Source organism: Magnolia sinica, chromosome 2 (genome assembly GCF_029962835.1).
Source record: "Magnolia sinica isolate HGM2019 chromosome 2, MsV1, whole genome shotgun sequence".
NCBI classification, from domain to species: Eukaryota; Viridiplantae; Streptophyta; class Magnoliopsida; order Magnoliales; family Magnoliaceae; genus Magnolia; species Magnolia sinica.
In genome coordinates, this window is record NC_080574.1 from 8,034,117 (window position 1) to 8,047,667 (window position 13,551).

A 13,551-nucleotide genomic window follows, 5' to 3' on the forward strand; every position below is an offset into this window, starting at 1 on the left:
TGGTTTGTATATGAAGTTCTACGTGATGCTCTGCAGTGACTGCAGAATCGACTACATCATTAATGTCCACGTGATCTGGATTGACTATGATAAGAGTCACAGTCCTTTGTTCCTCAAATACAAAATTTTTCATGTTTGTACTCTCACTGTGTTCAGTGTCCTCAATGAATCTAGCATTCCTAGTCTCAACAATCCTAATGGAGTGGGAAGGACAATAGAATCGATAGCCTTTTGATCTTTCTGGGTATCCAATGAAGAAACAAGTTACGGTTCTAGGATCAAGCTTCTTTTCATGCGGGTTATAAATTTTGGCCTCAGCAGGACAACCCCAAACATGTAGATATCAGAGACTTAGTTTTCTCCCATTCCACAACTCAAAAGGAGTTTTGTTTACTGCTTTGCTGGAAACCCTATTTAGTATATGAACTACGGTTTTAATCACATCACGCCACAGAGATTCTAGCAATGTCGAATTGCTGACCATGCTTCACACCATGTCCATAAGGGTGCGATTGCGTCTCTTAGCCACTCCATTCTACTCTGGAGTACCAGGCATAGTGTACTGAGCGACAATGCAACAATCCTGTAAGTATTTAGTGAATGGCCTTGGATTGCGTCCTGATTCGTCATATCTGTCATAGTATTCACCACCACGGTCAGATCTGATAACTTTAATTCTCTTATCGAGTTGATTTTCAACCTCGGCCTTATAGATTTTAAAAGCATCCAGGGCATCTGATTTCTCACTGATAAGATATAGGTACCCAAAGCGAGAGTAGTCATCTATAAAGGTAATGAAATATTTGTGGCCACTCCATGAGGCTGTAGGGAATGGTCCACAGATATCTATATGTATAATATCTAATAAATCTACACTCCTGGTTGCACCTTTGTTTCTCGTTCTAGTCTGTTTTCCTTTTATGCAATCAATGCATACTTTATAATCAGAGAAGTCTAGAGAATGTAAAATTTCTTCTCGCACAAGCCTGTCTAATCTCTCACGAGATATATGGCATAACCGCCTGTGCCACAACATGGAGAAATTCTCATAGTCTAATCTTCACTTGGATCCCACTATATTTCCATGCAAGGAATTAATCTTATAGACGTGAGAAGCAATCAAGTCTAATTGGTATAAGTTGTTTACTATAAAATCGGTTCCAACTTTAATCGAATTAAAATAAATACTAAAACTTTTATTTCCAAAGTGGAATGAATATCCCAACTTATCCAAACAAAAAATTGAAACTAAATTATGCCTTATAGACGGCCCACAGAATGTATCTACAAAATTCAAAAAATGACCAGACTTCAACTTACGCCTATAGACTCTTATTGCCTCCACGTCAACCTTAACACCATTGCCTACGTATACTAAACGCTTTGCATCAGTTGGTGACCTAACCTGTAGTAATTCCTACATAGAAGTATATATGTGAATAGTAATTCTTGAATCTATCCACCAGGAATCTGCTTACACATCGGTCAGATTAGATTCAAAACAGACAAGAACAGAATGATTACCTTTCTTTATGAGCCAATTCTGAAAACCTTCACAGTCTTTCTTTAAATGACCCGTCTTTTTACAAAATAAGCACGGTTTACCTTTAACCCGTTTACGTTTAGATCCATTTCCAGATTGATTCGCATGGTTTCCAGATGGAGGACTAGAGAATCCATTATTAGAACCTTGTTTTCTTTTTCCCTTTCCCTTTATTCCCTTGCTCATGTCCATGACTGGAGGTCACCATATTAACATTTTGAACTTTTACCATCTGCCTGATCATGTCTTCTTCTTGGATGCACTGAGTGATGAGTTCATCCAATGTCCACATGTCCTTCAGAGTGTTATAGTTTACCAGGAACATGTCGAATTGGGAAAATAGGTTATTCATAATCAAATGAACCAGTTGATCATCAGTGAGTACAAGTCCTATCTCACGCCCCAAACTCAGAAACCGGGCTCACAAAATTTTTGATCGCCGAATCCGGTGCCGACAGCCTCCGTAGTACCTCATTCTCGGCTCTCAGCGCGCATGTGCCAGATTCCGATCTTGGGATCCTACAAGGAGGATTTCCAACGTACTTTTGTCTCATAATAAGCATAACCACGAGTTTACCCAAATCACAAGAACAACATCATCACCACATATCCACTAATATAATCATTCGAGTACAATGATGAAATGGAAATACAATATAAAGGTATCAAAGCAAAACTCCAAAAGCTCCACCGCACACTCCTCCCTCAGATCGGTTGCATTCTAACATCACCTGCACGCATCTATCGTGCATAAGCTTACAAAAGCTTAGAGGGTGGTGTAAGTGTGTGCTCAAGATAAGTGTCAAGTATACGATAAAGTCCATAAATCATACATCATTGGAATAAGCGGAAATACTGACAATATCATGAATCATACGATATCAGAGTAAGCGAAAATATACTAGAAAGTCCATGAGTGCTATCAGCCGTACCAAGGTTATGCGATGCAAAACATAATAAGACAATAACAGATGCTGATGATGCATTGCAATATGCAAATCCTGACGAGCCACGAATACCATCAACCTTATTTAGGCGATATAAGTGCAAAAACATAGTAACCCAAAATGCTAAGTACTGCGAATGCAATGTAATATGCGGTGCGAAATAAAATGACCATGCTGGAATGTGAATTCGGGATGATAGTACATAGTATCGCAGGTTACGGGGTCCACCACAAGGGACTTCTATCCAAACCAGTCTCATAACTAAATTTTGGATAGTCCGACTCAATGTGATAAACTCCTGATCTCAGGTTAGTTGCGCGCCCAACCAAAATCCTAGTCATGCGAAGGTACACGTAACAAATAGTCATGCACCACCAGTCCGAGTGGATAGTGAATGAATGAATGAATGAATATGCAATTTCTGCTCATTAAGTCCACATATCAGTATGGTTACTCTCTGAAAAAATCACCGGGGTCTATTACACTCGACACCGACTGCCTCCTCCCTAGCTGCACAGCCTAGCAAGCGAAATAGACCTCACTATCCCCCTGACCAGTAGTCTGCCAATACCTACCCGGCTCGTCCGTAGCGGACCCATTTACGAGCTGGTTATACTCAGCCTAGCTTATAGCCCCCTCACTCGGGCGGATAAGGCCACACCCCCTCCCAACCAACCACAACACAGTGAGAGACGCGGCCTACTGGAATTCGGTACTAGGGAGCTCATGTTCCACTCGGTCTAGACGTTGGGGCTACTCCTAGCCTCGGAGGTTCTGGGATTTTCACCCAAGGACATCCTAAGTGCCCATAGTGCTTGAACCAAATATTTTCGGTGTCTCATGTGGCCATCCATGATGTGCCTGTGAAGGCCACGACCCTGATGTCGCTAGGGCGTACAATGATCAAGTCACATATATGTGAGATGCATGAGTCACACTATCTAATCATGCAGCAATCCTACGCATACGGCGTGATAATATGGGCACTCCGTCTCATAAGGAGTCGCGTAAATAGTCTGCCCAATGGCGTATGCTATGATTAAATATTCCTCATATCAGGTATACATATGATGTGTATGGGCATGAATCATGGAATTATACTAAGCATTTTATATGGTGATGAACTATCCTCACAACGAAGATGGGCCTTGATGGCCTACACACAACAAGTATGGGTCTATCAATGGGCCCTAGGGAGAGTTATAATGTGGACATTTAACCAACATTATTCTTACAATGTGGACGTCAAACCAACATTGTTCTCAAGGCATGACCCGCCATAAATGTCATTACATAACCCATGGTGGAATCATACAATGCAATAGACCTTGTATACATCCCATTAGGCCTCAAATACATCAAATGAGCCTCATCATATGGTCCTCATACACATCACGGTAGGCCTCAATAACATCAAGGTGGGCCTCAATAACGGGCCTTGAATACATCACAATGTGCCTCAACCCATGGGCCCCAAATACATCACAATGGGCCTCAACCCATGGGCCCTAATATATCACAATGGACCTTAACAGATGGGCCGAAAATATATCACAATGGGCCTCAACCCATGGGCCCTAAATACATCACAATAGGCCTCAGCCCACGGGCCCTGAATCAACTCAATGGGCCACGCCAAAAGGGTCATAAATACACAACAGGTGAGCCCTACACATGGGTCTCATATGCATCAAACGGGAAGCACCAATGGGCCTCATGCACATCAAGTGGGTCGCATCAATGGACGGCATAGATATACAATACATTCATCACAGCAGTTCGCACAAAAGAACGATCATGGATGTAAAACAGAAGAGTGGATACATCACATAAATCAAGTGGGCCCCACGAAACTTGCTAGCATCAATACCTCAGCTATCAAGCTGGTGTGAGGTACTCCAGTCAACCTCCATCCCCCGTCCATGGATTGGACGGTGAGGATGCAATACATTAAATCAAGGTGGGCCCCACACGCTGCCATGGTGGGGCCACGTCCAATGAATGGACAGGGTGGAGAAAAGCATACATCATGGTGGAATCCCACTGTCCTTGCACTGGATGGTGAGGAAACAACACTTACATCATGGTGGGGTCCATGGATGACGTGGATAAAACACTTACATCAGGTGGGACCCATGCCCATGGACGGCGTGGATTAAAACCCATATATCCAGGTGCGTGCCACACCAACAGATTGACGACCTAATAAAATGTAGGTGGGCTCCACACAACAAATGGATACATGGTTGGGATATAACTCGGACCACATGATGGGGGTCCACGTGGTCAGCCAACGGCAATACAGCAGCTATATTGCTGTTGTAGGTACACCGTCCATCAGTTTCCAACAAAGGTGGGTCCCACATAGGGCCCACCATAATATTATATATATATATATATATATATATATATATATATATATACACACAGTATGATATTATTATACTGATCCAAAACGTCTGAAAAAGGGTTTCAATGGTTGATGTTCAACCCTCCACTATGTCGTGTGGTCCACTTGATAAATAGATCTGCCTTATTTTTAGTCTTAAGCCTTAAAATGGGCTTTCAAAAGGGTTGGACGGCTTAGATGCAACACATACATCATGGTGGGCCCCACCGTCCAAACAGTGGACGGTGTGGATACACACATCATTGGGCCCCACGCTGCACGGACGCATCCGTGTACAGGGGCGGGCGGGAGTAGATAAAACACTTACTTCATGGTGGGGTCCACACGTGTGGCCCACCATAATGTGTATCTGCCATCCAACCCGTTGATAAGGTCCCACAGACCCTGGATGCAGAGGTAAAACAAATTTCATAGTGGTCCAAAACTTCTGGATGCCCAAAAAGATTTCAATGGCAACCATTCAGTTTCACTATTTCCTATGACGTGGGCCACCTGTTGTATACGGCTCATTTTTGGGGTGGTCCACTCTTCAGAGGGGACCCGACAAATGCACGGTGTGGATGGTTCGAGACACATCATGGTGAGGCCTGAAGTGGGGCCCACGGCCCTGGCCTCTTTCACTGTCACATAGCAGGACGCTGCTGCAGCGTTAGCTTCTTATATTTTTTAATTTTAAAAAAAAACGGTTTTTTTATGGTTTTTTGCATGTGAGACCTATATTAGCAGAATCCACTCTAGCCATTGGTCTTTACTGCTCAAGACACACCAAACGAGCCCAATATTCAATATATTTTGGTGCATCAGAACATCAGGGTGAATTTCAATGGTAGACACATCGTTTGTTATACTATGGCCCACCCGAAATTCGGATCAGCCCCATTTTTCAGCTCAACGCCTAAAATGGTCTGAGGAAAGGGATGGACGGTGTGGATTGGATTCATACATCAGGGTGGGGCCTATATGAGTGGCCCACCCAAACCCTTTGAATTAAGCTGATATTTGGTTTTTCCCAACCAGCGTCCAGACGCTGCTAGACGGTCGTCTAGCAGGTTCTGGCACTGGCCATTTAGCCATGCTGGGCCCACTTAATATTTGTGTCTTCCCATCATCCAGACCCTCCTAGAGGGTTCGCAAAACGGCTGCAAAGTGGGCCCCGGTTGGGTCCACTTGGTGCCCAATAAGGATGAAATACATACATCGCAAGCGGACCATAAAAATTAGGGAAAGAGAGAGAGAGAGAGAGAGAGTGATGGAAGGACCCCGGCACTATAGGCCCTCCCTTCCATGATTTACAACATAAATCAAGTGGATCTCATTACATGTGAGCCCACTGATCAAAATCGACGGTAGAGATCTTTTCTCCACCAAAATGAAAGGTCTAGATGACCCTATTTATGCAAGGGAAATAAACATCATGATGGGGTCCATGGAGAATGGCCCCATCATGGAATGATCATGAGCATCAAGGTGGGTCATCGGCCACACCTCGGGTCCAAAATGAGATCCATACCATCAATCGGTAGGCCTCACTTGACCCATCATCAAAACAATGAAATCTAGACCTATAGAAGCACCCACCGTTCAATCTTCTTGGTCTGTTGGAATGCCGGTCTCCTTGAGCTTCTCTTTGATGGAGGGTGATGAGGTTTGAATGGCTAGGATGAGAGATCTTGGGATGGAAAGTGGGCCACACACATCTCACCTTCTCTCCTTAGAATGCATGGACGTCCACCACTCTTACTAGCTAGAAAATGTGTTGAGAAATGAGAGAGAGAGGGTTGTAAGGGAGAGAGAGTGATGGGTGATGTGAGGTGAGTGATGGATGTAAGGTGAGTGATGGGTGGGGTGAGAGGTTGGTTGACTTCGTGGTTGCTTGACTTGTGGAGAAAGGAAGTATGGGTGCTTTTGTACTTGATATGAGGTGATTGATTGATTTATTAATGGATTGATTAATGTGACATGTTGTAGAGATTCTCTTGGGATTGCAAACGCACAGTGTTTTTTCGAAATAAACGTCGGCTCACATCTTCTGACATGGGTATCGGATCGGTATGCGAGTTGTGGCGTTGGAACCTCGGCGACGGTGCGGTCGCAATGGTACAAATCTTGGATTAAGCCGACTTAAATCTACATGATACGACTTAGGGTCGTGTGTAAACGTCAATTACAGGTCGCGGATTGCCGGAATTTGACGGGAAAGATCGTAGGAGTCGACAGAACAGTATGGGCTAGGATACGGGCCTTACATCATAGAGCACGGATCTTAGAAACAACTTCGATCTGCTCTACAATGTATTCACGGATGTTGTCTTTTCTATCGTAGGACGAGCGAGTCAATTTATTCAGAAGAATGCCCACTTCAGATTTATCAAATTTCTTAAATCTTTTTTCCATTTCAGTCAGGAAAACTTTGGCCTTATCTGTTTCAGGCATGGCACCCTTCATCGATTAAGAAATTGAATACTTAATGACTTTCAGGCATGTGTCATTTGATCTAAATCATGCAACCCATCGATTATATTCAACTTCAGTAGCATTATCAGATGGCTTTAGCGGTTCTGGTGTTATCGGGGCAAGATCTAATTGAAAACAGTCCAGTACAACTTTAATGGCGTTCTTCCATTGAGCGTAATTAGATCCATTAAGGGCGGGGACTTGATTCTGATTAGTTGGAATTGAGACTGAAATGAAAGAAATACATATATACTCACATTAGTTCATAATTTCACAAATCAATTTCGTGAATATAAACAAAATTATCAGGCAAAGTTAATCAATTCAGTTGCTAAGAGAGATATCAACTGAATCATCGAAGATGAAAATGGGCCCAACCATCACATCCTGATGAGAATCTGTTACATCATCATCATTCCTCCTGTAGGAGGTAATAATAACGTGTTGGTGATCCTCCTGAACATGAAGCTAAGTGATGTCAGTCATGTAAATCTGAGATACTCAACACCTGTGGGTAAGATGAGTCTTTCAGCTTTATATTACCAGCACAATTTACTTTACTCGTTCACATGTCTGTCATACGGTAATCGTCTGTGTTTTCGTTACCGTACGCACGAAAATGTGAACGCAACTGTATGCAATCTGCTTATCCCAATATTACAAGTTTGTACTTGTAATATTTTCATCGATTGAGGTCACTATGGTGGTTAACACAACTGAATGCAGCATTACAAATATGGATTTAGGATTGCAATCATAATCTTGCCTCTCAATGGATTATATCTTAATTAGTCTAATACGGCCCACAAGATGGTCGATATAGATAATTAGAAAATATAGGAACCTTAAAGTGAAACATGCGGATAATTTTCATATTATTTATTACAATGGTCTATATCAACTTCTAAGGATGGGTGATGGGCCAACAGTAGGGCCAAATCAACACTCTATTTTGTTAGGTCATTGAAAATAACTAAAGCAAATCTAGTTCATTACATTTTCACGATAGATAAGAAAACATCAACCTTTAACAACTGGATGTGTAGATTCATATATGGGTGTCAACATGATGGATGGATCGGCCCATATACTAAATGTTAATCAAATATAGGTTTATCATCTACATTATCTATCTAGAGAATGTGTCATATTGATTGCTCATAGTGAATTGTTCACACTAGATGTTGGCTAACAAATGACCCAGCCATAATGGTCCAAAATTGGACTATCCAAACAGTCATTCTATATGGACGCGGCCTTCCACATAGAAAACTTTATATGTGGGTAATGGGCCGCTACCCAGATACGGCCCATGATAGACTAAGGTACTAATCAGATGGGCATATCTGCAATGGCCGTGCTGCAGCGTCAAGTCCACCGGATAAAACAGCGTGAGCCCACTCGCGGGTCCATATGGTGGACCCGAATGCATGTAATCGGGTCTGTAGGACCGATTTTCTATGAGGTCGGCTACGACCGAGCAGCATCAACGACCGATCGAGGGTATCAGCGAGAGAGAAAATTTCCTCTTCCATCGTCCATGATGCCGATTCGAGAAAGATCAGGCCGTATTTTCGACCTGCTGAGAGCAGCTGCAGAAGGGAGAGGAAGATTTCTGCTTCTCCGCAGATGGATTCGCAGCCAATCGAACGCCCGGTCGCCTTCATCGATGACGATGATGAAGATGCTTTCTCCTTGAAGGTGGACTACATGCCCGACGGTAGTGCTGAAATCCATGACTGCCTCTATGGAAGACACAGGTGGATATTGGAATTTCCTTTTTCCAATCGAAAATTTGGGTATTGAAACCCTAATTGTATGGATTTGGGGCTTTGAGATCCGAATGCCCAATTTTCGAATCTGATATCTAAAATCCCTAATTGAAACTGGATTTAGGGTTGTAGGTCTGAAAAACCCTAATTTGGATTTGTGGATTCGAAAAATCCCTAATCTGAATTTGGGATTCGAAAATCCCTAATCGCTGTATTTGGGATTAAAATCCCCAATTTTCTCAATTTGGGGATTCAAATCTGAAAGCCCTAATGTCACAATTTTGGGGATTCTGAATTGAAAATCCCCAATAGACATCTGGATTTGGGGATTCCAAATCCCTAATTCGAACAGTAGTCTTTAGGGTTTTCGAAATTCAAATCCCTGATCTGAATATTTCTGGGTTCAGGGATTCGGAAATCCCTGATCACAACAGTTTCAGGAATTCGAAAGTCCCTGATATGATCAGATATAGTTGGATGTGATCATCCATACCTATGCACAGATGGCTCCAATACCAACTGTGGGACTTAATCTATATGCGGAATAGGCCCACGGATCTGTCTGTGCATGGGACATGGCGATCAGGGGTTCAGATAGCTGCGTACCTAGATGAGACGCTGCCATGGAAGCCGGATAAGAATACCAGAACACCTGTAGAGCTTAGGATCTTCCTCTCCTTCTCACCCTTTATGTAATTCACAAGATGGGACTCGAATTTAGCTGTGCAGTGCATCACCTGAAGTGGGGCCCACTGGTCTACTCAATCATACAGTCCAACTGAATGACAATCCAGACCATTGATCAGTAAGGCCCACTAAATAGAGTTCTTACAAGGACCACATGAGTTGTGGATCTAGCCGATATTCTGCCCCATTTCTTAGCAGAGAGGCTAGCACAAGATGGTCAGAGTAGATTTTTACACATAACGTGGTGGGCTACCACAGAGTTGGGTGTTCCCTACTGCGTAAAACAGGTGGTGCTGACGATTCCCGTCAGTGCAAGTAGGCACCATTGTGGGGATTTCCTGTGCCAGGGCCATGATGTTGCTTTAGTCGTAACAAATCCACTCCGTCCATCAGTTTTTCAAGATAACAATAGTACAGAAGTATAGAAATCAGGTAGATCCAAAACTCATGTGGGCCACCATACGAAATAGAGGGGATTCGACACTCACCATTGGAAACTTTGTGGGGTCTAGATAAGTTTTGTATCAGGATGATATTTGTGCCTACAGTTTATCTGACTGGTAATAATAACCTTATGAACAGTTTTGATAGTATATAAACATCATGGTCAGCTCCAACAAGGTTTCAACGGAGTAAGTTTCCGTTCCCACTTTTTTACACGGTGTGTCCTTCATGAGTCTTTGATCTAACTGATTTTTATTTTAATATACTATTGTGATCTTTCAAAACTGATGGACAGAGTAGATTTGTTATGGGAATTTCTGTGATCCCCACACAGCTTCCGACAAGAGTAACTTTGTGTGCGCGCAGAGAAAGATTTGCTAATTCACTGCGAGTGGGAAGCCATACACATTCATACACAGACAATTTCCTTCTTCAAATATGAAACATGAGTGTGAGATCTAAGCTTTTTATATGATGTAGACATTGCACCTCACTTGATCAATAGTTCAGATCTCACACGTGTTTCATAGTTGCACTTGCTCCCTTTGTAGATGTGCACGGCTCCCAAATGCGTGTGGAATTAGCAAACCTCTCACGTGCGATAGTAAAGGGGCATGAATACGGATAAAATTAAAACTAATGACAGGAGTGCCTTCTTCTATCAACGGTGACGGAGCGTTCACTGGAAGGAAACTAGCGGCGAGGGGTGTATTGGTATTAATATTCTATTCGAGGGGGCGGTAGGTCCTTTTCCCTGTCTTCAATGCCGCTTGTTCCATTCCATCTGTTTGCCTGATTAGGCTACCGGCTCATGTAATTTCGGAATGCGATCCTTTGCACTGCATATGTTTGATGAAATGCTTGTAAGGGTCGTGTTCTTTCTTGGAGTATTAAAAGGTTGAGAGGAAGGTTTACAGGAAACAGATTCTCTGAGAAAGATCTAAAGAATTCGGAAACTGTGGGTACCGCGAAAGAGAGGTGATGAATCGTCCAAACATTGTGATTTTTGGACCATGGCCCACTCAGTGTTGGAAATACGAAATTGATGTTTTAGATTCCATCTAGAACCCATATGAATCCATTTCCAGCCTTTCTCCCACATCCAAATGTGAGAAATTTACTAATGGATTCCATTTCGATAGGGGATACTTTCCAGGTCACCAAAATACCCCTTAAAGCGATCTCCAGTATTCGGTTATCTTGATCTCTGAACACATGACAAACATTTACGAAATTCAGACCGTTCATCTGTTAGGCCCACTACTTTAGATGGGTTTACCCCAAAGATCAACTTGGTCAGGTAATCATATCCATTTATTGGTAAATGTCCCGACCGCTAGAATGTGATCCTTGATAGTGTAGAATGGCGGAATAGGGATTCATTTAGCCGACACTGATTAGTTGGAATAACGCTTAGATGTTGATGATGATGAGGTGGGCCATCAGAAAAAATAAACTCCAACCAATTCTACAATTTCAGTGGGAAAATGTATTTCAATATGTGGTTAGGATCATCTGAACAAGGACATTTATGGCTTATGGTCCATCAACGTTATGGAGATTGAATGCTTGATAACTAACTCATATATTCGATTCTAGCATTGTATCCTTCCTCAAAGAAAATTGCACAAGTTATCATTCAAATCCTGCAATGTGAAAATCTAATCCATGCTAACGGTAGTTTGTCGAAGTAGATGTACCCATGCTGCTGCAAGTGGTAATTGGATTTGTTAAAGCTCTGTTTGGGGCAATGCGGAGAATGGGACTGCATTGTGCAGGATTTGGTTTTTCCACTTTCTTCATCCCAACTTAATCAGACGAGTTTCGGGTCTGACCTGATACACGTCCAGCTTTAATTTGGGCAAAAGAAGCATCTAGCTCACACTGCATTCTGTATGTTTGTTTCATTTGGCATTTGCAAGTTCAATGAATATTTGATGCCTTTTCATGACTTGAAGCAACAAGAGCTGCTTGAACTCACAAACAGAAAGGGACAACGGATGGCGGGATCTTTCATGAGAAGAAGCGGTTCGCTCTCACTCATGGCAAATCCCATTATTTCAAAGGCGTGCAATCTGTACTCAACAGCATTCCGGATTCTTGACAAGGAGAAAGAAATCGAGTCATATTCTGTAGCTGACAAGCTAAGCAATGGAAGAACCAGTTCCACTGTCACCTCGTCAGACCGTTCGACCACAATGCATCTCTCTCCATTGCTTCCCTCTGGGAGTGATCAAACCAAAGACTTTCATATTGAACTTGTAGATCCCGGTCCTTGGCAAGTTTCATCCATCTTAGCCCATGCGTGGAGCAGAACAGATCAAACATCGGTAACATCAGATTCCCTAAATGAAACAGTTGATGGGGCAGCTAATCAATTCCAAACAATTGAAGATGACACCCACTTTGATGAAATTGTGGACATGAGACACCGTGGCAAACTCTTCTACAAACTTGATAGGGATTCCCGCGAGTTTGAAGAATACAACATCAATTTCCGCAGAAAACACTCTCCGAAGAAGAACAAGGAAAAACAAGCAAAGGCACTCAGGAAAGAAAGTAACATCAAGGAAGAAGCCAAGAAGAACAAGGAAAAGCAAGCGAAGGCAACGCTTGGGAAAGAAAGCAACAGAAAGGGTGAGTCAAGGACTACTATCTCAGCATCCGAAGATGCGGAACTTGCAACACACACAAAGAATTCTGGTCTACTTCAAGAAATAGGCAATTCAGTTGGAAGCGTCAGCAGGACCCAGTTGGACGGTAAGAAGATGAGGAAACCGACGTATAATCAACTCACTGGTCCTTACCATGAGCCTTTCTGCTTGGATATTTACATATCGAAGAGCTCTGTCCGTGCCTGCATAGTTCACAGAGTAACCAGCAAGGTCGTTGCCGTGGCACATTCAATTTCAAAGGACTTGAAATATGACTTGGCATCTACAAAGGATTCAGCAGCCTGCACTACTGTGGGAGGAGTCCTAGCTCAGCGGGCAATCGCCGACGATATCCACAATGTGGTGTACACGCCACGGAAAGGGGAGAAGCTCGAAGGGAAACTTCAGATTGTTCTGCAATCTGTCATCAACAATGGGATCGATGTCAAGGTGAAGATTAAACAAAGGGAACCCATGAAGGTACCAATTTCATTTGTGAAACAATCATTCGGGAACGCTTCGTAGATAGTATTGGATTGCTCTGGTTATTTCCGTTTTTTCTTTTCATGTGCTTTGTTAGTATAGAACTAGTTAATCGTGTCACTGTTTTGGATTGCTCAATCGAAAGTTTGCTTGGAAG

The 13,551-nt window shown here is 42.7% G+C and overlaps 1 protein-coding gene across 1 annotated transcript; it reads left to right on the top strand.

Annotated features, from left to right (window-relative positions):
• The first annotated feature begins 10,395 nt into the window (after positions 1-10,395).
• On the top strand, positions 10,396-13,459 carry LOC131233630 (uncharacterized). The gene is made up of 2 exons (XM_058230415.1): positions 10,396-10,997; positions 12,216-13,459. The coding sequence occupies exon 2, from the start codon at positions 12,258-12,260 to the stop codon at positions 13,434-13,436; it is 1,179 nt and encodes a 392-aa protein (XP_058086398.1). The 5' UTR covers positions 10,396-10,997; positions 12,216-12,257; the 3' UTR covers positions 13,437-13,459.
• Positions 13,460-13,551: the final 92 nt, after the last annotated feature.

Bases quoted from the DNA above. Each gene is read 5' to 3' on its own strand.
- LOC131233630 (XM_058230415.1), top strand. From the start codon at position 12,258: ATGGCGGGATCTTTCATGAGAAGAAGCGGTTCGCTCTCACTCATGGCA.